A 26,350-nucleotide genomic window follows, 5' to 3' on the forward strand; every position below is an offset into this window, starting at 1 on the left:
TCCAGGGTCACATATGTTGTGTCATTGTGTTATTACGTAAACAAACTACTGAACTGAAGCAGTTCATTTAAAAAATGGAAAAAAAAAAAATCAGATTCCCCTGTTGCCCAAGACTCTGAATTACAGATAATAATGTAAATATGTAATAATGCGCTGCAAAAAATGCTTTTCTTACTTAGATTTTTTTTGTCTCGTTTCAAGCCAAAATAACAAAAAATTCTTGAATCAAGAAGGATTTTCTAGACGAGTCAAAATTATTGTCTTGTTTTCAGAAAAAACTAAATAATCTGCCAATGGGGTAAGAAAAATAATCTTGTTTTCTGTTTGCTTACCCCATTGGCAGATTATTTTGCTTGTTCTAAGCAAAAACTAATTAATTTTTAATACATTTTTCTGAAAACAAGACAATAATTTCATTCTTGATTCAAGAATTTTTTGTCATTTTGGCTGAAAATGAGACAAAAAAAAATCTACGTAAGAAAAGCATTTTTTGCAGTGTAGAATAATGTCGCTTTTGCTTGGCTATTAATTTTGTGTTGCCTGATATACTTTTATGATTCTTAAAGGAGAAGTTCACTTCCAGAACAAAAATGTACAGATAATGTACTCACCCCTTTGTCATCCAAGATTTTTCTTCAGTCGTAAAGAAATAGTTTTTTTTAGGATTTCTCTCCATATAGTGGACTTCTGTGGTGCCCCGATTTTGAACTCCCAAAATGCAGTTTAAATGCAGTTTAAATGCAGCTTTAAGGGGCTCTAAACGATCCCAGCCAATGAAGAAGGGTCTTATCTAAGAAACTAAAAAAAAAAAAAAATCCAATTTACATACTTTTTTACTTAAATACTCATCTCGTCTAGCGCTGAGTAAACTGTGTATTCCAGTTCATGACAGTTAGGGTACGTCAAAAATCTCCAATCTCATTTTCTCCTCCAACTTCAAAATCATCCTACATCGTAGTTTTACCTTTTTTTTGTAAAGAGCGTTTGATCTTCTTTTGCATGTTTGCTTTGTAAACACTGGGTCGGTACTTCTGCAGCGATGTAGGACGATTTTGAAGTTGGAGGAGAAAATGAGATGGGAGTTTTTTGACATACCCTAACTGTCTTGAACTGGAAAACACAGAGTACATGCAGAGCTACTGTAGAAGAGACGAGCATTTGATGTTAAAAAGTATATAAACTGTCAACTTTTTTAGAAAATAACTGATCGTTTTACTAGATAAGACTCTTCTTCCTCCATTTAGAGTCATTTGAAGCTGCATTTAAACTGCATTTTGGAAGTTCAAACTCTGGGGCGCCATAGAAGTCCACTATATGGAGAGAAATCCAGAAATGTTTTCCTCTACGACTGAAGAAAGAAAGACATGAACATCTTTGATGACAAGGGGGTGAGTACATTATCTGTACATTTTTGTTTCTGAAAGTGAACTTTTTTGCAAACTGTGCAAAAAAAACACCTGTTCACCTGTTTGGTGAACTGAATCATCTGACTCAGTTTGTGGCTCGAGCAACACAGATCTACAAGTTACTCAATCAATACTCTCTTCCGGGCACCTGAAAGCAGTGTTGTTTTCGTCAACGATGACGATGACGAAATCATTTCGTTGACGCCACTTTTTTTCACGACGATAACGAGACGATGACGATATAAAAATGGCTCGTTGATGAGTTTTCGTTGACGAGACGAGAATAGACAAAAATGTTAGTGGGTGGTCCGTCAGACGTTTAAAATGCATGACATTTCTGCTTATTGTGCATGCCAATTAAAAAGAATCTGCCACTATGGCAAGCCGTTTTAGCATTAAGTACTCTTTGCCTTACTAGTATGGCAAGCCGTGTTAGCATTAAGTACTCTTTGCCATACTAGTATGGCAAGCCGTTTTAGCATTAAGTACTCTTTGCCATACTAGTATGGCAAGCCGTTTTAGCATTAAGTACTCTTTGCCATACTAGTATGGCAAGCCGTTTTAGCATTAAGTACTCTTTGCCATACTAGTATGGCAAGCCGTTTTAGCATTAAGTACTCTTTGCCATACTATCATGGCAAGCCGTTTTAGCATTAAGTACTCTTTGCCATACTAGTATGGCAAGCCGTTTTAGCATTAAGTACTCTTTGCCATACTAGTATGGCAAGCCGTTTTAGCATTAAGTACTCATTGCCATACTAGTATGGCAAGCCGTTTTAGCATTAAATACTCTTTGCCATACTAGTATGGCAAGCCGTTTTAGCATTAAGTACTCTTTGCCATACTAGTATGGCAAGCCGTTTTAGCATTAAGTACTCTTTACAATACTAGTATGGCAAGCCGTTTTAGCATTAAGTACTCTTTGCCATACTAGTATGGCAAGCCGTTTTAGCATTCTATCCTTGTTCGGTTACGCTCAACACGTCACACTGTTGTCACTCAGACAGACAGACGATTAACCACGATGGCGGCAGTTTGCACACAGGGTGGTCGCAAACGGTGAGAGGACCTATGGGTGTATTTCAAATATATGTCTTTTATGTCTAAAACCATTCCTTCATTATTGTAATTATTGGTGAAAATAGTCGATCCGGAAGCTCACATTGTGTTGAACTATAGATCTGCTATTTTCAGAACTTATAAGTGAAACTACCCAACAGCAAAATACTTACTGACCTACATTCATTTGTTAAAAGACTACTTGTTCCCCTTTTTTTTTGACTAAAACTAGACTAAAACCTTTTTGACTTTTCGTCAACAAAATTTTGACTAAAACTATCACCTATAGAAGTGACTAAAATTGGACTAAAACTAATAAGCATTTTAGTCCAAAAGACTAAGACTAAGACTACGATGGTTGTCAAAAACAACACTGGCTGAAAGTCACTCCGAATCTAAATGAGCCTAAATATCAGCAAATATGATTCAATGATGAATGAACTGATTCAGTTCCTCCAACAATCACTGAACTGAGGAAACCGTTTGATTCAGACTGAAGACCAATGAGCTGCTGAATTAACGGGCAACATAAACGTTATGGCAGTGTTGTTTTTGACAACCATCTTAGATTTAGTCTTAGTCTTAGTCTTTTGGACTAAAATGGTTATTAGTTTTAGTCAAATTTTAGTCACTTCTATAGGTGATAGTTTTAGTCCAATTTTAGTCGACGAAAAGTCAAAAAGGTTTTAGTCTAGTTTTAGTCAAAAAAGGGGGAAAAAGTAGTCTTTTAAAAAATTAATGTAGGTCAGTAAGTATTTTGCTGTTGGGCAGTGTCACTTCAGTTCTGAAAATAGCAGATCTATAGTTCAACACAATGTGAGCTTCTGGATCGACTATTTTCACCAATAATTACAACAATGAAGGAATGTTTTAAAACATAAAAGACAAACAAGGATACAATGCTAAAACGGCTTGCCATAGCGGCAGATTCTTTTTAATTGGCATGCACAATAAGCAGAAATGTCATGCATTTTAAACGTCTGACGGACCACCCACTAACATTTTCGTCTATTCTCGTCTCGTCAACGAAAACTCACACACGTCTCGTCATGTTTTAGTCATCAACGAGCCATTTTTATCTCGTCATCGTCTCGTTATCGTCATGGAAAAAAGTTGCGTCAACGAAATGATTTCGTCATCGTCATCGTTGACGAAAACAACACTGCGTTATGGTTTCTCATTGTTTATCTAAAAAAATCAATAAAAAAGTCAATGGCTGCCGGCACTTTTATAGTCAAAAAAACATAACAGGCAACACAAAATGAATACCCATGACTCCTGATGATGTGAAATGATCATCTGTGCACAAAAATGAACATTATTTACAACATTATTACCTGTAATCCATGGTTTTAGGCAAACAGCTCAAAATGATGTCCAGTTTACGAACGAATCATTCTTTTGAATCAGTTCTGTTTGGTGAACTGAATCAATCAGCTGACCTGACTGAATCGTCTGAATCAGTTTGTGTCTCGAGCAGCAAAGATCTACAAGTCACTCCATCAAAACTCACTTTCGGGCACCTTAAAGTCACTCCGAATCTAAATGAGCTAAAATATCAGAAAATATGATTCAGTGATGAATGAACTGATTCAGTTCCTCCAACAGTCACTGAACTGAGGAAACCGTTTGATTCAGACTGAAGACCAATGAGCTGCTGAATTAAGGGGCAAAATAAAAGTTTTTTATGGTTTCTCATTGTTTATCTAAAAAGTCAATAACAAAAAGTCAATGGCTGCCGGCACTTTTATAGTCAAAAAAAACATAACAGGCAACACAAAATGAATACCCATGACTCCTGATGATGTGAAACGATCATCTGTGCACAAAAATGAACATTACTTACAACATTATTACCTGTAATCCATGGTTTTAGGCAAACAGCTCAAAATGATGTCCAGTTTACGAACGAATCATTCTTTTGAATCAGTTCTGTTTGGTGAACTGAATCAATCAGCTGACCTGACTGAATCGTCTGAATCAGTTTGTGGCTCGAGCAGCACAGATCTACAAGTTACTCCATCAAAACTCACTTTCGGGCACCTTAAAGTCACTCCGAATCTAAATGAGCTAAAATATCAGAAAATATGATTCAATGATGAATGAACTGATTCAGTTCCTCCAACAGTCACTGAACTGAGGAAACAGACTAGAACCGAAGGCCGATTTTAAATATTGTAAATCGGTTCTTTTTGGTGAACTGGATGAACCAGTTTACTTGAACTGGTGTCTCGAGCAGCACAGATCTACAAGTGACTCAATCAAAACTCACTTTTGGACGTCCTGACAGTCATTCCAACTGGAAATGAGCCAAAATATCAGCAGTGGGTGTTCATTTTGTAATGTCTGATATGCTGTTTTGACTCTCAAAGAGCTGGTAGCCACTGACTTGCATTTTATGAACCAGCAAGGATCACCGTTTCAGCTGAAAATCTTCTACATCTTAGCAGCAAATGTTCATATTTGTATAAACTATCGCTTTAAATCCTGATCAAGAAACCTGAGGGCCTCGTTTGGCTTGTCAGCCTTTAGTTTGTGGCCGTGTTTAACTACAGCCGCCCAGAAAACCCAAACATGTCAGCAGTTTTGCGCAGTCACCGCTCGCATTTCCCAGTTTTTTAAGGTGAGACAGCGACTGCCGGAGGATGTGCAGAAATGTCAGAGTCGTGTTCACGAGCCGCCCTCTAATTATAAGACATGTGACGGTGGACGAGCTCCGGGACGCTCCCGCAAACGTGAGGCTTTGAGCTCCTGCTGGCACGCAGGATTACCAGGGAGTGTTTGTCAGTCCGCCCGACGCTCCTAAAGCTCCTGAGACGCGAGAATCACGGTCGCGCCAGAACGCTGAAACTGGCTGGGATCTGGGAAGCGTAATAACTCTTCAGACGTCGCCAAAGGCTCCCCCAAACAAATGTCCTCTAATTGAGTCTGGAGTCGTTACTGGCAGATGGGTGGAAACCTGCTCATTACGACCTTCTGGGACGATTGTGGGAATCTCCAGCGTTTCACCAAGTTGAGACAAGTAACGATAAGATCAGAGGAGAGGAGTTTGCTTAGATAACAAAACTGGTCACTTAGTTGGAAGTCCTTCTACACTCTTAAAAAATAAAGATGCTATAGAAGAACCCTTTTTGTCTGAATGGTTCCATGAAGAACCTTTGTGTTTTTCACTAAAGGTCTGATTATAAAAAGGTAAGAAAGAGATGCTTCTTTAAGAAACCTTTCCTTGTGGAACCAAAAATGGTTCTTCTGTTGCATCGCTGGAATAAAGCACCTTTATTTAGAGGTTAGAGTCCTCAAAATACTCCAAACGTTGGCTTTTAAATCCATAAACTCCTCATTCACTGCTTGCTTTCATTGAGAAACCTTCTTCATTCAATTAGTTCTTCAATTCATACATTTATTACTGTCACAAAACACAAACTGTTTATACATACAGTGCCTTGCGAAATTATTTATACCCCTGCATTTTTTTTTTCACATTTTGTTATGCTGCTGCCTTATGTTAAACTACTTTAAATTACTTTTTTTCCCACATCAATCTACACTCCCTACTCCATAATGGCGAAGCAAAAAATTGTTTTTAAAGATCCCGTTGCATAAGTATTCATACCCTTTTCTGGCACACTGGAAATGTATCTCAGGAGCATTCATATTGCTTCTAGATGTTCCTACACTTGGAGTGGAGTTAAACTGTGGCAAATTCATTTGAATGAGTCTGATTTAGAAAGACACACACCTCTCAGAAAAGGTCTAACAGCTGAAAATGCAGATCAGAGCAAAAACCAAGATAACTTCCTGTAGAGCTCAGTGACAGACTTGTGTTAAGGCGATGATCTAGAGAAGAGTTCAGAAACAAATCTGCTGCATTGAAGGTTGACAGAAGCATTCTCCATAATGGAAGACGACTGGAACAACTAGGACTCTAGAAAATGTTCAAGCTGACAGAGATGGAGAGGTGAAAAGGTGAGGCAAAGAATGGCAGATAATTGCCAAATGCAGATGTGCAAAGATGCTCACATCAGACCCAAAAACACTTGAGGCTGTAAAGGTGCTTCAACTATGGACTGAGTTAAGGGTATGAATACTTATGCAATATACTATCTATATATCTATATCAATGCCAGTGGGGTCAAAAAGTAATCTTAATTCAATAATCCTAATCTAATAATACAATTAAATGTTTTCTTCCCTCACTGTCAGATATTTAACATTAAATTTTAGCTAATCATGCTAGAAACATGCTAGCAACATGGTAATCATGCTAGAAACATGCTAGCAGCTTGATAATCATGCTAGAAACATGCTAACAACATGGTAATCATGCTAGAAACATGCTAACAACATGGTAATCATGCTAGAAACATGCTAGCAACTTGCTAATCATGCTAACAACATGGTAATCATGCTAGAAACATGCTAGCAACATGGTAATCATGCTAGAAACATGCTAACAACATGGTAATCATGCTAGAAACATGCTAGCAACTTGCTAATCATGCTAACAACATGGTAATCATGCTAGAAACATGCTAGCAACATGGTAATCATGCTAGAAACATGCTAGCAACTTGCTAATCATGCTAACAACATGGTAATCATGCTAGAAACATGCTAGCAACATGGTAATAATGCTAGAAACATGCTAGCAACTTGCTAATCATGCTACACACATGTTGAAACATGTTATCAACATGTTAATCATGCTACAAACATTGAAAAATGCTAGCAACATGTTAATCATGCTAGAAACATGTTAGCAAATTGCTAATCATGCTAACAACATGGTAATCATGCTAGAAACATGCTAACAACATGGTAATCATGCTAGAAACATGCTAACAACATGGTAATCATGCTAGAAACATGCTAACAACATGGTAATCATGCTAATCATGCTAACAACATGGTAATCATGCTAGAAACATGCTAGCAACATGGTAATCATGCTAGAAACATGCTAGCAACTTGCTAATCATGCTAACAACATGGTAATCATGCTAGAAACATGCTAGCAACATGGTAATAATGCTAGAAACATGCTAGCAACTTGCTAATCATGCTACACACATGTTGAAACATGTTATCAACATGTTAATCATGCTACAAACATTGAAAAATGCTAGCAACATGTTAATCATGCTAGAAACATGTTAGCAAATTGCTAATCGTGTCAGAAACATGCTAGCAACTTGCTAACCATGCTACAAACATGCTAACAAATGGCTAATCATGTTAGAAACATACTAGCAACATGCATTTACAACTTTTTATACTTAACTTCTTAAACTTCCTAAACTTTAACTTTTTAGACTTCTTAAACTTCTTTAAACTTTCTGGTCCGGGTTTCTCAAGCCAACTTAAAGTTTGTCTTGAGTATCTTTTATCTAGTTGATATTTAAAATATAAGTTCAGTCTGGATGCTCTCAAACCCTGACTATCTTTATTGGTTTTCTCGGGCCGTTTTTGTTCTTCTCGGCTCACCTTTTGATTGAACCCAGAAGCCCTCCAATCTCTCTGCTGTTTCTAAACTGGACCTGACCGACTAAACGCTGTCGATAAGAGGAAACAGACCACGTTCCCCAGTTGAACCCACTTCAGTAATCTGCAGCGCTTCTGCTTCTCCTCTCGCGCTCAGATTAACCCCAGACTCTTGATGACCAGACGCCTAACTCTCGCAAACCACCCACAAAACCCTGTCCTTCCAACACACTGTCCAGCTCCAGAATGCTCCCGAATACACTTATATTCCTTCTATAGCTAGGAATAGGAATATCAAATATAACCTGTTTGACTGCGCTCAAGCTCAGACCTCAGAAGAGCTTCAGGGTGATTGTGTGCAATAATTGGTCTCCATGATTATAAAGCTGTTTCTGAGATTTGCCCAAATCTGCAGATGCTTTATGACGTTGGTCAAAGAAAGAAAAAATGAGAGACTTTTGGAGGATGAACCCAGTGGACCTTGTAATTTCATGCTTTTCTCATGATCTTTTACAATGAGGCACTTGTACTTACTTTTTTCAGATTCGATACTATAACATAATTAGGGCTCTTCGTTTTCTCTCTTCTGATATTTTTAGCTGTAAAGTGTCCAAATTGCTCTTTTAGTGATGGCAGTGCACCACAAAAAATGTTTTTTTTTCTTAGTATTTTTAACTTGTTATGCAGTACAAATATCTAAACATGCTTAACTCAAGACACATTGACTTGAAGCGAAATAACTTTAGTTATATATATATATATATATATATATATATATATATATATATATATATAGTTTTAAGAAAGTTTAGATTTTTTTTTTGCCTAAAACAAGAACAAATATCAGTCAATTAGTTCAGAAAAATACTCATAATTTAAAACAGTTTATTTAATAATGAAAATATCTTAGATATTTGTTCTTGGTTTAAGCAAAAACTTACTTTATGATAAAATGTTTCAGAAAACAAAACTTAACATCTTAAGTGTTTTTGCTAATTGAGCAAATGTATCAAAAATCTAATTTATAATAGAAAAACAAGGCAAAAATTCTTTTTTAAACCTGTTTTGCAGTGCATAAATTGTTAAAATATTTTTTGTACTCAGTGTTTTTGCCTTGTTTTTTAGTACAAATATCTAAACGATCTTAAATCAAGACACATTGACTTGAGAAGTGAAATAACTAAATAACTTAAGTTTTTTTTGTGTAAAAAAAAAATAAATAAAAATAATATATATCATAATTTAGAATTTATTTTGCTTCAAGTAAATGCATATCGTTTCAATAAGGTATAGATGTTTTTTTATGCCTAAAACAAGAACAAATATCTGCCAATGGGGTCAGAAAAATATTTATAATTTAAAGAAAAAATATAATTTTTTCTTGCCCCACTGTCAGAAATTTGTTCTTGGTTTAAGCAAAAACTTACTTTATTTTGATAAAATGCAAGTCATATAAATATAAAGTCATTTTGCTAATTGAGCAAATGTATTTTGATTTAAGAACGTTTAATTACTATTTAAAACAACTGCTTTCTATTTGAATATATTTTAAAATATAATTTATTTCTGTGATCAAAGCTGAATTTTCAGCATCATTACTGCAGTCTTCAGAGTCACATGATCCTTCAGAAATAATTCTAATAATCTGATTTGCAAAAAAAACATTTATTATTATTATCATCATCATCAATATCTAAAACAGTTGAGTACTTTTTTTTTCAGGATTTTTTGATTTATCTTTTTTTTTTGGTAAAGAAATTATAGAAATTCTTTTATTTAGCACGAATGCTTTAAATTAGTCAAAAATTATGGTAAAGACATTTATAATGTTGCAAAAGATTTCTATTTCAGTTCTTCTGAACTTTCTATTCATCAAAGAAACCTGAAAAACTGTACTCAGCTGTTTTCAATATAATAATAATAATATGTTTTTTATACATTAAATCAGTATATTAGAATGATTTCTGAAGGATCATGTGACACTGAAGACTGCAGTAATGATGCTGAAAATTCAGCTTTGATCACAGAAATAAATTGCGTTTTAAAATATATTCAAACAGAAAGCAGTTATTTTAAATAGTAAAAATATTTCACAATTTTACAGTTTATGCTGTACGTTGGATCAAATATATACTTGATAAAAATCTCAACTTTTGCACTTTTTAAGCAGTTTTATTCACACTAGTTTTAGTGGAGATAATATCCACATCATATATTCTGAATATAATGGACATATAGTAACTTAAATTGAACCTAAAACCAAAATAAAAGCCAATCGGCTTGCCTTCAGGTAACGAAGGAGTCTTGCACGTCACACCTGGGACATTTGCAAGGCATCGTAAAGCTCTTAAGCACCATTTTTGCACGTCTTTAAACCTGGTGGAGAATGTGTTGGCCTTTAAAGTCTGGTGTGAAATAACTGAGCCGTCCTAACAAGCTTCAACACTTCTCCTGCTTTTAGGTCTCCGTGTCTCCACACCTGTTGCTGGACATTTTCCCATAGCCTCTTGGCTCGAAATGCACGGCTGTTAAGTTTACAGCCAAGTGACTTATTCGCCGGAGGTCAAAGTGTCGTTTACTACGAGGCGAAACTGCTTCGTCAAGCTCTTAAAAAGCAATGTTCGGGTTAGAAAAACCACAGCGAGGTGCATCACCTGCCAACAAAACAGTTTGTCCTGTTGAGCATAGAGCTGCGCAGAATTTCACCAACTATCAGCATTGTTGATTCTGTGCAGGTCTATCATAGAAAGAGCCCACAGATCATTTCCAGTCATGAATACTACTACAGACAAGTCATAAACTGTAACTCGAGAGTTTATCTTTTTTAAAGCACCACACTTTCAGACCTCAAATGAGTCCAGCAGCTGTTTGGTCTCTTTCAGATGTACAAACAGGACTGCGAGACTGTCGGAATCGTGGTGAGGATGCTTATATCCAAAGATCCAACTCTCGGACCGACGCTTCTATCGGCATTGCATAAGAACCTGGTTGAAATCGGGGACAAATACTTGAAAAACCTCAGCGAGTTCATCTCTGATGGGAGTGCATTGGTCAAACCCAACCAGACCAAACCACCATCCAGAAGCTGACAATGAAGCACTTCGTAAATTTTGCCGAACGCTACGAAACTGTTCTAGAAGTAACGTTTGTTGAGTTTTTGCCGATTTAGTTAAACAAAGTCATGTTATTCAGCACAGCTGTCCTGAGCCCATTACGTTCAAGAACCAGTTCATTGTTCATCTTGCAATCTGTTACTGCAATATTTTGTATTTTTGCTGTTTTAAGATGATTGAGTGTTTTAAGAGTAAGCAACATGTTCATTAAAATACGTTGTTTGGCGTCTCAATTGTTTTTTCCACACTGTGATGCAAAAAATGTGATGCAGCAATGTAAGAGTCAATCTGAAGTGCCAACTAACCTACAATAACCAGACGTTTCAGACAGAATACAAGAATGCATTCTGTGGTAACGGCTTATTAAACCCCAGACTTGATTACGCAGTACTCGACGGTAGACGTAAAGACATAGCGGACACAAATGTGCATGTGCATATATATTTTTATATATATATATATCTCTCATGTTTTATTATTATTAGCCTTATTGTTCCAGTTTGCATTTATACAGATTCATAAAATGACACCCGAACAAGCTTTGGATAATAATGTTTTGTAGTCAACGTTTTAGTACAAACTGAGCGGCAATGTTACATAGTTATTTTTAAAACCCTGATTAACAAACCTTTGTTCTTTAGTACTTTTTTAAACTTTTTACTTCTTTAAAAAAAAAAAAAAAAAAAAAAAAGACTTTTGAAACTCAGGGATATAAAAATATTAGCTTTAACTCGACATTTTACAATATATACATTCATTCTTTGCAAACGTTAAATTAGTGTCTCCTCGAGTCTCTAAAAGCGGCTTCATAAATATTATATTCTTCTGGTTCTTTCAAAGACTATAGTCACTTATAATCACCTAACATGCGTTATTGCTGCACATCCGATACTGCCATCAACGTCACTGCATGGCAATGTGTGACCCTGGACCACAAAACCAGTCATGAGGATAAATTTTTTTCTGATTAAATAAGCTTTTCCTTGACGTATGGTTTGTTAGGATAGGACAATATTTGGCCGAGATACAACTATTTAAAAATCTGAAATCTGAAGGTGCAAAAAAATTTGAAAATCGCCTTTAAAATTGTCCAAGTGAAGATCTTGGCAATGCATATTACTAATCAAAAATTAAGTTTTGATATATTTACGGTGGTAAATAAAGAAAAATCGATTACTGTGAGCTACTTAAGACGGGTTTTGTGGTCCAGGGTCACATATGTCCTGTGGAACAAGTTGTATTCTAAATTCAAAGTAACAGCTTAAAGCAAGTAAAAGTTCTATGAAATGATGCAGTTTTTGCCCTTCCGTCCTCTCTTCTGTTTGGACTTTGTCCTTGCGCCAAAGGTAAGCTCCTCAGCGTAATATTGGTACCGAGGTTGTCTTGGTTGTGGAATAGGCTGGCCCAAGAAAAAGCCTTCCTCCTCTGATTCCGATGACGAAGAGGAGCAGGTAGAGCACCAATCGTCTTCATCCCCGTAAAGACGTGAAAACCTCTCCGCCGCCTGATTGCGCAAACCGTACTCCGGGTCGGCGTGGGCATGGGAAGCCTGTCCTGGCCCGTGCTGTCGGCGGTCCTCCTTGAAGCACATACGTGCCTTTTCTTTGGGCACCAAGTGAAGCGCGTTGTCCGAACGAGACTTGCGACTCCGTCTCCGCCTGTGGTGATGACGGTGGCCCTGCTGGTCTTGCTCGTCGAAGCGGTACGCTCGTCTCCGAGTGCGCTCGCTCATGGGAGGCTGCCGCACCTCGAGGTCGTCATACCGTCCGTTGTCCACGACATCATCTGAGAACTTCACCTGCTGTGGTTTGGACTGGGACTTGGACCTTCTTAGAACGGGTAAGTGAGGTGGCTTGGGCCTCTCCTCCGGCAGCGGAACCACCTGCTCCTGTTCCTCCTCTTCAATGACCTCCACTCGCTCAAGCTCAGAGGTGAGGCTCTTCAGGGAGTTAGTGCTCCTGTGCAGCATTGACGAGTTCAGCGTGCCCATGTTGCTGGTGTTCTCGCAGCGTTCGAGCTCGGAGAACTTTTGTAATGAGTAGAGCGATGGTTTGTCTTTAATGTCGCCGTCGACTGAAGCACCTGAAAGGGACACAGAAGTTCAGATTTGCCTTGCGTACTCAATTTGCACTCAAGAATATTGTACTTTGAGGTCTCACCTGTGATGTTGGAGAGTGCCAAGGAGTCCATTGAGTCTCTGATGTTCTGCTCTGCCTGCTTTAGTTCATCTGTGATGCACTCCAGTGAGTCATTATACCACTGTTTATCCCCATGCTTAAAATCGAGCTCCTGGAGCTTTCTGCTGCTTGCAGGTCCAGGGTGGCTTCCATACGCAGAGTCGCCTAGTCCATCCTGGGATTGTGCCCAGTACATATCTGCCTTGTACTTTTTACTAGCAAGATTGCCATTCCCACCACTGCCTGGCATCCTTGCCTCAGACAGTTTTTTGACCTCAGAGTCGGTCGTCCAGGTTTCGTCCGGCTGCTGGAACATTCCATGTTCACCAAACTTGAGGAGGAGCTGGGTCATGTAGTCCTCATGCTCAGCCCATTCCTCATGGTCCTCGGGTGCTTCCTGCTCCTCCCTGTTTCGCCAGAAGTGGTTGTCTGCAAAGCTTAGCTTTGACAGCTTGTTGGACAAGGTGTCATCAGCATTCCCTGAGAGTCCGGGGAACTTGTAGTTACCTGCAGGTGAGAAGAGCAGAGACTGTCGACACTGGTCTGCGGAACGGCTGCTTTTGCCCATCTTCACACTGCGCCGTGATTCCCGGGATCTTGCGGACTGGAATGCCGAGTCGGAAGAATCCGAGGCGTGGATGTCCTCTCCAAGGCTGCAGGCCTTGGAACAGTAGATCCTGCCTTGTCTAGGTAGAAAGGGACACCCGAGCAAGGAGTTCTTGCACTGAGCACAGCTAAAACAAGCATCTGTGGCATGCCAGTGAAGGCCGTCATACGTCATCTGGGCATGGTCCACTCCTATAAGAAAATAAACAGGAGTTAAAGGTCGGCAGAGGTGGAATGTGGTTTGTGGTAAATGACGTTGGGACATTTGGGATTACCGATGTGTTCACCACAGGCCTCGCAGTATTCCGCGTAGAGAGACTCGAAGCAACCGCAGCAGTAGGGCCGACCGTCCTTCATGATGTACCGTTGACCACCCAAGATGGTTTCGCACTCGAAGCAGGAAAAGTGCTTCATATGCCAATGGCGACCTTCTGCCTCTGTGCACTCGTCCGCAAATATAATCTAAAACAACAATGATGGCAACAAATGAACGAGGGCGTCTTCAACACGACAGGCCTTGAAAAACAAAACTCACCTCATCGCAAGAGGAACAGCGTGGCTTCAACAATTCAGCATGATGCCGTCCACAATGGACCTTCCTGTCCTGGTAGAAGTAAATGAGATCCACCAGGAGCTCACTGCAGGTGGAACATGTGAAGCACGCCGGGTGCCAACACTGACCAGGTCCTGCCCGTGAAGCAAACACCACCATCTCTCCTCCACTGATGTTCTCCCCACACTGAAGAGGGAAAACATTTAAGCAATTAGAATCAAACAATCTTCCTTCAGCACGAAACACTTGGTTTAAACACCTACGTGTTCGCACGACGCATGAGGCATCGTCCTTGGCAGCAGTTTCAGAGTTCCTCGCCCGAGGGCCTCTTTCTTTCTCTGGACGCTAAACATGTGGAGCTCCTTCTTCTCTTCTTCACTGAGAGACTGGCAGTATCGCACCTGAGGGAGACATTTAAAACGTGTTTGCCGTCAAACCATTCAGAAAGAAGCCCATGTGGACCACATGCAAGTTTTTAGAGCAATGGAGAAAGCTAGTTCTGATTGTGTGTTCTCTTAACTTTTAAGAGCGTGCCAGTTTGGCAAACATTCAATCGTCGGTTCAAAGAGTAAGTTCACTCCAAAATGCTATGAGTATATAACTTCCTTCTTTCAGACAATTCCAATTGTAGATATATTAAAAATGTCCTAGCTCTTTCAAGCTTTATCACATCAGGCAGGTGTTTTCTTCAACAGGTCAAAACAAGTCCAATAAAGCACATCCATCCATAATAAAAAGTGCCTCACATGGCTCGAGGGGGTAAATAAAGGCCTCCTGTACTGAATCGATGTGTTTTTGTAAGAAAAATATCCATATATAAAACGTAATAATCACTTTAATCTAGCTTGCACTCATTGTTGTACATGGAAGCAGCTCTGATTAGATTACTCTAGATTAAAGTGATTATTACAATTTAAATATGGATATTTTTCTCACAAAAATGGATCGATTTGCTATAGGAGGCCTTTATTCACTACCCGGAGCCTTGTGAGGCACTTGGATTTATGCACTTTATTGGAATTGTTTTGACCTGTTGGAGAAAAAAAAACACCTATTGACATGATAAAGCCTGAAAGAGCAAGGACATTTTTTATTACAGCTCCAATTGGATTCATGTGTAAGAAGGAAGTCATATGTGACCCTGGAGCACAAAACCAGTCTTAAGTCGCTGGGGTATATTTGTAGCAATAGCCAAAAATACATAGTATGGGTCAAAATTATTGATTTTTCTTTTATGCCAAAAATCATTAGGAAATTAAGTAAAGATCATGTTCCATGGAGATTTTTTGTAAAATCCCTACTGTAAATATATAAAAAAGGAATTTTTGAATAGTAATATGCATTGTTAAGAACTTAATTTGGAGACATTTAAAGGTGATTTTCTCAGTATTTTGATTTTTTTGCTCCCTCAGATTCCAGATTTTCAAATAGATGTATCTCGGCCAAATATTGTCTTATCCTAACAAACCATACACCAATAGAAAGCTTATTTATTGAGCTTTCATATGATGTATACATCTCAGTTTTGTAAAATTTAACCTTATGACTGGTTTTGTGGTCCAGGGTCACATATATGCCTAGGATGGCTTGAGGGTTAGTAAATAATGGGATAACTTTCATTTTTGGGCGAACTAACCCTTTAAAAAGCAAAATTCATTTACACACAACTAATGTGTTCAAGCTGTCATGCCGCAGTGCCACAGATAACAATAAAACCGCATGTGACGTGACCCAGAGCAATGTCTCAAGGCTGTCGGAACCGCAGCAATGTGAAGATTCTCAGCGTTGTACAATCTCCAGCTCAAAAGTCTCATTGTACAAGCACCCACAGAGATATGAAGCGACAAAGCCTCTTTCTACGATGGCAGGGGATGTGGTGAAGCTCTAAACCCGTGAAGCTAAAAACACCCACACCACGTTGCAGCTAAAAAGCTGAAATGTGATGCGTGGGCATTTTGGACTGCAGCGATGCTGGGGAAACAATAGGGGCTTTCACGGCTGCTGATGAAGCTCCGACTCTCCTTTGTTTCCATAAACTCACCTCATTGTCATGAGGAGGTAGCTGGTATAGGAGCTGCTTGATGCGGTATTTCTCCCCGGGGCTGTTCACATAAGGGACTTTGTCCTCAGGTAGGCAGGAGAAGTAGAGCTGGACCTAGAAGTGAGAGATGGAGACAGATCAGGTCAGTCATTCCGTGCAATTCCAAACCCAATGGACTAGCTCTATCATACATGTTTACCAGTCAACAAAACCCTCAGAACTAAGTTGACCTTCTATAAAACTTGAGCCACCAGTTTGGGTTTTTACTGTAGTCTATTGTGCTTCTTTGACACCGTGACCTATGCCTCGCAAATGGGATCCCTTTATGAGTTCTAGTCGTAACAGCCCCCAGATAAATAGGTGGATTGAGCTGCGTAAAGAGTGACTGGAATGCCATTTAGAACTGTTGATCAGCAGCACCGTAAATCAAGCCGATATGACCTGGGCCTTAGGCCCTTGAACGACACTATTCCTGAGTGTTTGTGTCCTTCCCCATAATGATCACCCATAACACGCAGGGCAATTCACAAAACGGCTGCTATAAAGACATTACAGTTGACTCTCGCATTCAACACAAAAGCTGCACTGGGATTTTAGAGGTCTCCAAATTGCTTTAGACCGTTTCCCTCACCCGTCGCTTCGGATTTTATTCAGGGGTGCTCTCGAGGGCAGCCGGGGGAAGTGCGCCACATCAGCGTGACCTCCAGGCACGAGAGGACCGCCTTTGCGGCCAGCGCCAGGGGAAAAAAAAGTTGTGGCTGCGAGCTTGGCTGTTAGCGAGCCGCTTTTCCTCATCATTTCGAGCCCTTTTGTCTGGCAGCTTGAGATAATGACTTGCAGACTTTCCATGAAGTAGTTTGTAAATAAAAAGCAGCATTTCCTGTTCCCAAATGCCTGTGGGGTGCTTCCTTCGCAGGTCCTCTAAATCTTAGTGACTAAGACTAGCTCTGCTGACAGAATGATTGACCAGCCGTTTGGAATTTTAATAAAGATCACATCTGGCACATTTATTGTTTAACAACTTGCACATCGCATCTTGAACGGCATGTTACTCCTGGGCCCGTATTCTTAAAGATTCTAAGAATCCTCTCAGAAAGCTTTTAATTTAGCTTAAAAATTCCTACGTAGGAGTCTTAGCTTAAGAGTGATTCAGGATCAATCTAAGAGCAACTCTGAGTAAAGAGACGACAAAAACTTTTATCTTTGTTTCCAGTTGCCAAATAAGTTCATGTAATAAATCTAGTGATTTCTTCCATTTCTGCACTATGTCAGAGATGTTAGCATGTCTCTAATAAAATCAGTCACAAACATTATCTCATGTGTAGCATCTTATGAAATCACTGTCATGCATTGTGTGCAAAATATTGCATTGCCCTCCTCATGTTTCGTCACTGCTAAAGAAACTCTTAAGCCTCTTAAAAGTCCTCGTCCCTACTCCTAACAATTTGGACCTTAAGACCTCTTTTAAGGGTTAAGATTCTTTCTGAATTACTTTTTTCTTTACTAGGATCTTTTCTTTAATTTTAAGAGGAAACACCCACATTTCTAAGAATTTTCTTCGTCACTAGGAGCAACTCTTTGCACTAAGACTTTTTATGAATACGGACCCAGGAGTTCTTGAGTTCAACCGAACTGGAGTTCTTCCCTCTCGAACATTGTCAAATTACTTTATTTTTCTAAAGAGGTTGCCGTTTTAGCAAGATTCCAGTAAGTTCTAGACTTTCATGAACTCAGAGATCGTTTTACCTGCTCTGGGCGAAGTCCCGGTGGCACCCAAGCGTATTCTTCCAAGGCGCAGCCAGAGTCGTCATCCGAGGTGGAGCTCCGCTGGAAGCCGAACGTGAGCTTGTTGACCTTCGGCTCCATGTCCAGCTGCCTGATGGCGCCGTGGAACCCGCCGGAATTGTCGAGGTTCATCAGAAAGACCTCCTAAAGAGGGAACACTGTGTCAGGGATCACCAAACCACATGATAAAACGCCTCGTAAGACACATTGTATTGGGATGAGAACAGCAACATCGTCCTAAAACATTCAATTCTGGTGACGTCCAGCCCCGGGTGGAGGCCTGTTAAATAGATTCTGCTCATAAACCGATGGCAGTTTTATTGTTACTGCTATTGTGCCGAGTTTTGCCGTGATGTGGTCGGACGTTCCCTTCAAACTCCAACCGTCCTAACTCTTTTACAGTCTATTTACTTTAATGCATTTTCCTGACTCATCATCACCGTGGAAGCTTTCTGGTATTTTCCATTTCCTTCGACTGGGACTCGTTTCTGGTTAAGTCGAGCGCTAACGCATGCCATATATGACTTTTTCCCAACAACAGGGTTTACCCGACTCTGCGAAACAGACTGAAGACTGAAACTTCAAGACAAGATCTCAAGCGTTCTTCCTTGTCACTCCTTTGAAGTCCTTTCAGGACACAAAGCATAACAAAGCCATATGGTAATGCTTGGAAAGCATGTCTTTCTTCAAGCCCCTGTGCTGTTTGTCGAGGACGGTGTTTTAGAACCTGCCATACGGCATCACGTCCTGCTGAGTGACGTATCATCTGACGCTTTGATCTCTGGGAGCTGCTGCTTTTGGAATGAAAACAGGTGAGATGGATGGACTGAGCCCGTCAACAGGTGTTAGTTTCTCATGTAGAGCAATTTAGACTGGATTGAGAAGATAAATCTCGCAAGAAGTGCCAAAACATGTCGGCTCATATTGCTTACTTTTCATGAAACTAAGGCCTCAATGTGGATAATACCTTAATGGTTCTAAAAACAGGCTTTATTATTCAAAAAATTACTTAATGCACACTTAAACCAATTAATCCTTCATGTTATGACCATCCAACCAGAACAGAAATATCCTAAATCCTTAAAACATAGATTATCCAGGGTTTGTACAGATACTGTAAAATGAAATTCCAGAACTATTTTTTATTTTGAATGACTTCAATCAGAGATCTCACTTATCAAACCATGTCTTATCTTTCAAATTCTGAAAAAGATTAATAGAAAAGTAGAAATATACAAAAAATAAAATAAATAAGCACATGCAAAGTATCACTACTAAAGTATTACAAAGTATGCTGCACTTTTACTATAGTAAAACCACGGTTAATTTTCATTTAATCTGTTTCTGCTAGGTTCATCTCTTCCTCTTTTCCATCATTTCATCACGTTTAGATGCCATTGTCAGTACTAATACTGGCTTAATTTGCTAGTTTTCTGAGATTAGCTACAATAATTATGCACTTATTGAAAAAATTAAAAACTTATTTCATAGACACACTGTCTTTTCAAGTACTTCTTTAAGAATATTAACATTTTCAAGGGTTTTCCAGGCCTTAAATTTCAAAAAGTCAAATTCAAGTACTTGAACTCTCAACTATAAACTATAAATTAGTCGCACTGCAGTCAATTTGATGTTTTATCTGTGAAATTTTGGAGCAAATGCAATAGTGCCAAACCCCCCTCATGATATGTGACCCTGGACCACAAAACCAGTCTTAAGTCGCTGGGGTATATTTGTAGCAATAGCCAAAAATACATAGTATGGGTCAAAATTATTGATTTTTCTTTTATGTCAAAAATCATTAATCATGTTACATTAAGATTTTTTGTAAAATTCCTACTGTAAACCTATCAAAATGTATTTTTTGATTAGCAATATGCATTGTTAAGAACTTAATTTGGACAACTTTAAAGGTGATTTTCTCAGTATTTTGATTTTTTTGCATCCTCAGATTCCAGATTTTCAAATAGATGTATCTCAGTCAAATATTGTCCTATCCTAACAAACCATACATCAATAGAAAGCTTATTTATTGATCTTTCATATGATGTATACATCTCAGTTTTGTCAAATTTAACCTTATGACTGGTTTTGTGGTCCAGGGTCACATATGGAGACACCCCAAAATGGCCTTAAAGTCACTTCAGTTGAATTGTGGAAATCATACAGACTCTAAAGTGTTAGTTACCCAAGTTTTACTTTTTCTTTTAGGCGTTAAATACCCTAAACTCTTCTCAGAGCAACCTTTACACATTATAAATGTTTAAAGTCTTCCTTCCAGTGTTGCAAAATCCACCAGGATACGATATTTTCTTCAGAGGAAGTCGCTGATAAAGCTCAAAGTGGCAACACCCATTCTGCTAAACGGTCTCATTAAGTATGCTAATTCCTGTCTTAGATGCCATCAGCATCACTTCCTGAGCCTCCAGATCTCAGTTGAAGAGAAACCGCAGTAATGATTCATCGAAAATAAACAGCCATTTTACGACTGAGCGGCTCTGAGTGAATCGCAGGGACCTCGGGGATCCCAGGGCAGTTCCTGTCTGCGCCGCTCGCCCTGAAAAAGCCCTCCAGGCCCCGAGTGTTTAACAGCCTGCTCTCTTGTAGAGCTGCTTGTTAACATGACTTTGGAGGTTTGAGATGCATATCTGTTAGATCCGCCCACTGGAGGCCTGAATGGCCCTCAATAGGGGGTAGATGGGTGGAGGGCGGGTCGCCTGGGGAGGGGATGGACCCCGGGTGATTGCATTGGGGTAACTGCCAGCGACTCATATGGTAATGGACCCTCAGCATAGCAAAGACTTTGTTTTTCCTTTAAATTATGCATTACTTCACAAGGCTAATGAAAATCATACAACACTATGCGAATTGAACGCTCAGACAGAATCATTCGCATGTGTGTCCTGAGGACACCAGGTCAAGACATAAATTACATCTCGAGTAGGTCATTTCCACAACTTTAGAGCAACCGTTAACTTGCAGTTCTCACAAAGATAGCACGCGTTAGACCAGGTTTGATAACTGTAACGGTTCTTACAAGGTGCTTCAAGTACTCGAATTTGACTCTTTGAAATCTAAGGCCTGGAAAACCTTTAAAAAAGAGCAATATTCCTGAAAAGTGCTTGAATTATTGTAAGACAATGTATCTGTAAATAAGTGATTAATTTTGTCAATAAGCACACATCCTTTTGCTCATCTCAGTTCATGTCAGAAAACAATCGAGCTAAGCAAGATGTGAAAAGAGGATGAACTGAATCAACTGAGTCATTTACGCTGGAACCGCTCCGATTGATTCAAACTCGTGACTTTGATCATTTAAAAACAGATCGAATTAAAAATGCCATTAATTTTTGAATTTCGACATCGCTCGTAATGATTTTAAAAAGCATGTATTATTGGGTGAAACGGAGCTTTTCGAAACTCTGAATCAGTTAAACCATTACGTTGCAAAATGATTCACTATTTCGAATCGCAAATGGCGAATTATTTGTTTTAAGTTGGGGCTTTAGAGCAGGGATCGCAACTCGTTTGATTTAGATCGGAACGGGTTTGTGAATCATTCAATCATCAAATGATTCGCAATAAGTGATTTTAAAGTCACGATATAAATAAAATTCAGAATGAATCATTTGATTCAGATCAATACTTTAGAGTATCACGAATCATTTGATTGAGGTCGGGACTTCATGTCGTGACTCATTTGATTTAGACTGGAACACTCTTGTGAATCATTTGCAAATTAAATGATTAAAATCAATCAAATGATTAGCAATAAGCGATTTGAAGTTAAAATTTAAATAAAATTCAGATCGGGACTTCAGAGCGTGGATTACAAATCATTTGATTTAGATCAGAACTTTGGAGCGGGTTTGTGAATCTTTTGGTTTAGATCAAAACTTCGAAGCACTGAATGCGAATCATTTGATTCATATCGGGACTTCGGAGCAGGTTCACAAATCTTTCGCTTTACATTGGAACTTCGAAGCACAGATTGAGAATCATTTGATTTAGATCTGAACGCATTTGTGAACCATTTGCGAACTGAATGGTTCAAATCACTTTTACTATTATAGTAAAAGTCTAGTATACTTTGTAATACTTTAGTAGTTCTATTTGTATATTTTTATCTATTTCACTTTTTTAGACTTTGAGATTGAAGACATTGTTCGGTTAGTGAGATCAAGATTGATTAAAGTCCTCGAAAATCAAAAAAGTAGTGCTTGAAAAGTCTGTACGAACCCTGCTGTAATCATAGTGGTAGTCAGGCCAAAAGAATCCAGTTTTGAGAGATCTGACACACACAACTATCCCATTTTGACTCATTATAGACACATAGATGATTATGAATGGCATGTGTGAGAAAGCAAGCCTTCATTAGGCCCAGCAAATGTGGAAACGCTCATAATGCGGCCCGTTCGGCAGATCCGCTGGCACACATGCCGATCCATTAGTGCGGCCCGTCAGGACCTGTTTGATTTGGCCCGGTCCAGATCTGAGTCAGTGCTGGAATTGGGTTTATGGATTTAATGTTAAGAGCAGCACAACTGGCAGACGATGAGAGCCATTCCTGCGCTCCGCAAATGAGGAGTTTCTCTCCACGGCTGTTGTGCCAGTAATAAAACTTCAATCCAACAAACACAGGCGTTTGTCACTTGCAAAAAACACTTGAATACAAAAGCATCTTTGAATCTTCTTGAACAAGTCCAAAACTACAGCTGACTACAACTTAAACAAAAATCAAACCAAAACCAAGACTTTGGTTTTTAAGTCACTTTGCATCTCTGATTCAAAAATGTTTCGATTTTTAACCTGGAAAAATAAGAGAAATACTGAGTGAGAAAATCACTTTGCTGTAAAAATAAGTCATATATTTGTTCTTTAACATTTTTTGTCCTCAGTATTTTTGTCGTTTCCCAGTGCGAATTTCTAAACATTCTTCAATCAAGATACATAAGGAAAAAAAAAACCTAAAAAATTATGAAGTGTATTTCATTTGATTCATTACGGGACGTTCTGTGCAATTTGTGAATCATTTGATTCAGTTCGCAAATCATTTGATTCATTTCGGGACGTTCTGTGCAATTCAGGAATCATTTGATTCAGTTCGCAAACTATCTGATTCAGTTCGCGATTCCTTTCACGAATCATTTGATTCATTTCGGGACGTTTTTTGCAATTCGCGAATCATTTGATTCAGTTTGCGAATCGTTTGATTCATTTCGGGACAATCTGTGCAATTTGCGAATCATTTGATTCATTTCGGGAAATTCTGTGTAATTCACGAATCATTTGATTCAGTTCGCGAATCATTTCGTGAATCGTTTGATTCAGTTCGGAAATCATTTGATTCATTTCGGGACGTTCTGTGCAATTCGCGAATCATTTGATTCAGTTTGCAAATCTGTTCGCAAATGATTTGATTCAGTTCGCGATTCATTTCAGAACAGCACAACTGGCAGACGATGAGAGCCATTCCTGCGCTCCGCAAATGAGGAGTTTCTCTCCACGGCTGTTGTGCCAGTAATAAAACCTCAATCCAACAAACACAGGCGTTTGTCACTTGCAATGGTTATACTTGGTTATATTTTTGTCCTCAGTATTTTTGTCTTGTTTCCCAGTATTTAAGACGCATAACATAAAAATAAATAAATAATAATAATAATAATAATAATATTATATATATATATATATATATATATATAAAATGTGGTGTCTGAAAATTAAATTGTTTTCCCTTTGAATTAAGTTTATTTTTCTGACCTCACTGACAGATTTCGTTCTTGTTCTAAACATAAAAAATGTAATAAATTAAATAAAATTTAAGTGAGTTCATAAAAAAAAAAAATCCATCTATAGGCTCAGAAAAACAAACCTAATTCGATGAACAAAACAGTATTTTTCAGACTATATTTACTTAATTTTAAACATTTTTTTTAAAAGACAAGACTTTTTATTCTAAGTCAATTTGCATCTCCAGTAAATCTGTGCTGACTTAAAAATGTTTAGATACTTAAACTAGAAAATAAGATCCCTTTGCTGTAAAAACAAAGCAATTTTAAAAATTTTGTCCTCAGTATTTTTGTCTTGTTTCCCAGTATTTAAGACACATAACATTAAAAAAAAAAAATTCTGTTTTCAGGCATGACTGGATTACATTTGATCTTATTTTAATCTTAAATTCACTTAATTTTAAACAATTTCTTGCAAACCACTGGCAAAGTGGATAAAAGGATAAAAGACAAGACGTTTTATCTTAAATCACTTTGCATCTCCAGTAAATTCATATATTTGTTCTTTAATATTTTCGACCTTAGTATTTTTGTCCAAAACTACAGCAAACTAAAAATGAACTTAAATCGAACCAAGCCTAAGCTAAACTCAAACCCTTATATGGGCAAATAATCAGATCTGTGTTTTTACTAGTGGCCAATAAATCACAGGTAGATATAGTGAAGCCAAAATAATACTTATATATCATAAACAATGCCATTTAATGATGACAAATGAGATGCATGTTAAAATATATATTAAAATAAAGCACTTAAAATATCTAACCTACTCAAAATGCATTATATACCCAAAGAAACTATTGGAAAAACATTAAAAATGTAGTCTGCATTAGAATTGATCACTATTACACTGCAAGTAATTATTTTCTTAGATTATTTTGTCTTGTTTCCAACTAAAAAAAAAAAAAAAAAAAAATTATATATATATATATATATATATATTTTTTTTTTTTTTAGGAAAATATAATTTATTTTCTTGGTTTAAACACAAGAAATTGGTCAAAATTAGGTGAGTTTGTTAAAAATAAATTAAAATAAAGGATTTATTTTTAACAAACTCACCTAATTTTGACCAATTTCTTGTGTTTAAACCAAGAAAATAAATCTGTCAGTGGGTTCAGGAAATAAACTTTCAATTCAAGGGAAGAACTGATCACTGCAATTACATTGCAAGTAATGATTTTCTTTCTTGTTTCCAGCTAAAATATCTAAAAAAATAAAATAAAATAAAATTAAGAAGGATTTTCTAGATAAGTAAAAATTAATAAATAAATAATAATAAAAAAAGTTTTAGCTTGAAACAAGTAAAACAATCCAATCGTCTGCTTCAAATAAGATTTAGCTTTTTTGTTTTAAGCAAAAACTCACTTAATGTTGACTTATTTTTTCCTGAAAACAAGAGCATAAAAATCCTTCTTGATTTATTTTTTTGGGGCTATTTTGACTGGAAACAAGACAAAAAAAAAAGTAAGAAAAGCATTTTCTTCCAGTGTAATGAATCAGAAAGTATATCAGTTAACTAAAAGACATACAACTGCTATCTGAATCAAATATGTATGAACATACTTCCCATGAAAATGCTGTAATCGTACAAAAAAAGGACAAAAACTTACACTGAATGTGCTATCAGACAACACTAGATGTTATAAACAGAGCATTTGGGTGATCCTCCCAAACTTTTGGCCAAACTTTGAAGAGCTGGAGTGTTATTCCAAGACCAAATGGCTTCAAGGCTTGTCCCAACAGACCGAAGACCACCTGCGTTTTGACCCAGAGCCAGATGACTAGAAGACAACCCTGACACCTTTTTCCTTTTTAACAATCTGAGCTGCACCTACTAGACCTAGATCTGAATGATCTTCCAAATATAGAAAAACTAGGACGTGACACAGCACAATATAGGCTGAATGATTCACTCCGATCCCCTGCAGGAAAGACTTCCGAAGCGAAACCCTTACCTTCTCGCTCAGCAACGTCTTCAACCAATTCGGTGCTTTCCAAATTAAACAAGGTTCGCCAAATGTCCCGTATCTTGACTACATGTTCTCAGTTTGAGCCTCATCCCATCTAAATCCAAAGCAGACGTGCTTTTGCGTAATTCTCAGGCACGTGTGCGAGCCGACGGAGCGGGACGTGTACAGTAGAGCGTTTGGAGAGCAACTCCAGCAGATGGCTCTTCCATTTACTGCAGTCCTGTGGAGCCACTCCCCCAAAAACCCCAGCTCCAGACCCTCCAAACCAAACCCCCTTCACTTCAAACACATACAGAGCAGAGCAGAAGAGCAGTGGTCAGTTTCACACACCCCTTCCTCAGCTTTCTTCAGCAACTCCTCTTTCAGT

The 26,350-nt window shown here is 38.1% G+C and overlaps 2 protein-coding genes across 2 annotated transcripts in view; one reads left to right on the forward strand and one right to left on the reverse strand.

Annotated features, from left to right (window-relative positions):
- The window catches only part of LOC141301073 (uncharacterized), a 45,020-nt gene extending 33,740 nt beyond the window's left edge, over window positions 1–11,280 (forward strand). Inside the window, exon 8 of the mRNA XM_073831329.1 lies at window positions 10,829–11,280. Within this exon, the coding sequence (XP_073687430.1) occupies window positions 10,829–11,035 (207 nt within the window). The 3' untranslated portion in view covers window positions 11,036–11,280. The remainder of the gene's footprint in view (window positions 1–10,828) is intronic.
- A 215-nt stretch (window positions 11,281–11,495) lies between these two features.
- Window positions 11,496–26,144, reverse strand: prickle1a (prickle homolog 1a). Its single transcript, XM_073831769.1, has 8 exons — window positions 25,969–26,144; window positions 18,183–18,365; window positions 16,437–16,550; window positions 14,659–14,796; window positions 14,378–14,581; window positions 14,118–14,304; window positions 13,219–14,034; window positions 11,496–13,141 (listed from the first exon to the last, which is right to left on the reverse strand). Exons 2-8 carry the CDS (start codon window positions 18,351–18,353, stop codon window positions 12,339–12,341), a joined length of 2,433 nt encoding a protein of 810 aa, XP_073687870.1. The 5' UTR covers window positions 18,354–18,365; window positions 25,969–26,144; the 3' UTR covers window positions 11,496–12,338.
- Window positions 26,145–26,350: the final 206 nt, after the last annotated feature.

This window comes from Garra rufa, chromosome 25 (assembly GCF_049309525.1).
Source record: "Garra rufa chromosome 25, GarRuf1.0, whole genome shotgun sequence".
Lineage (NCBI taxonomy): Eukaryota > Metazoa > Chordata > Actinopteri > Cypriniformes > Cyprinidae > Garra > Garra rufa.

Bases quoted from the DNA above. Each gene is read 5' to 3' on its own strand.
- prickle1a (XM_073831769.1), bottom strand. From the start codon at position 18,353: ATGAACCTCGACAATTCCGGCGGGTTCCACGGCGCCATCAGGCAGCTG. The intron at 14,035-14,117 runs GTAATCCCAAAT...ATTTTCTTATAG, and splicing joins GGCCTGTGGTGAACACATCG to GAGTGGACCATGCCCAGATG. The intron at 13,142-13,218 runs GTGAGACCTCAA...TGTCCCTTTCAG, and splicing joins GGCACTCTCCAACATCACAG to GTGCTTCAGTCGACGGCGAC.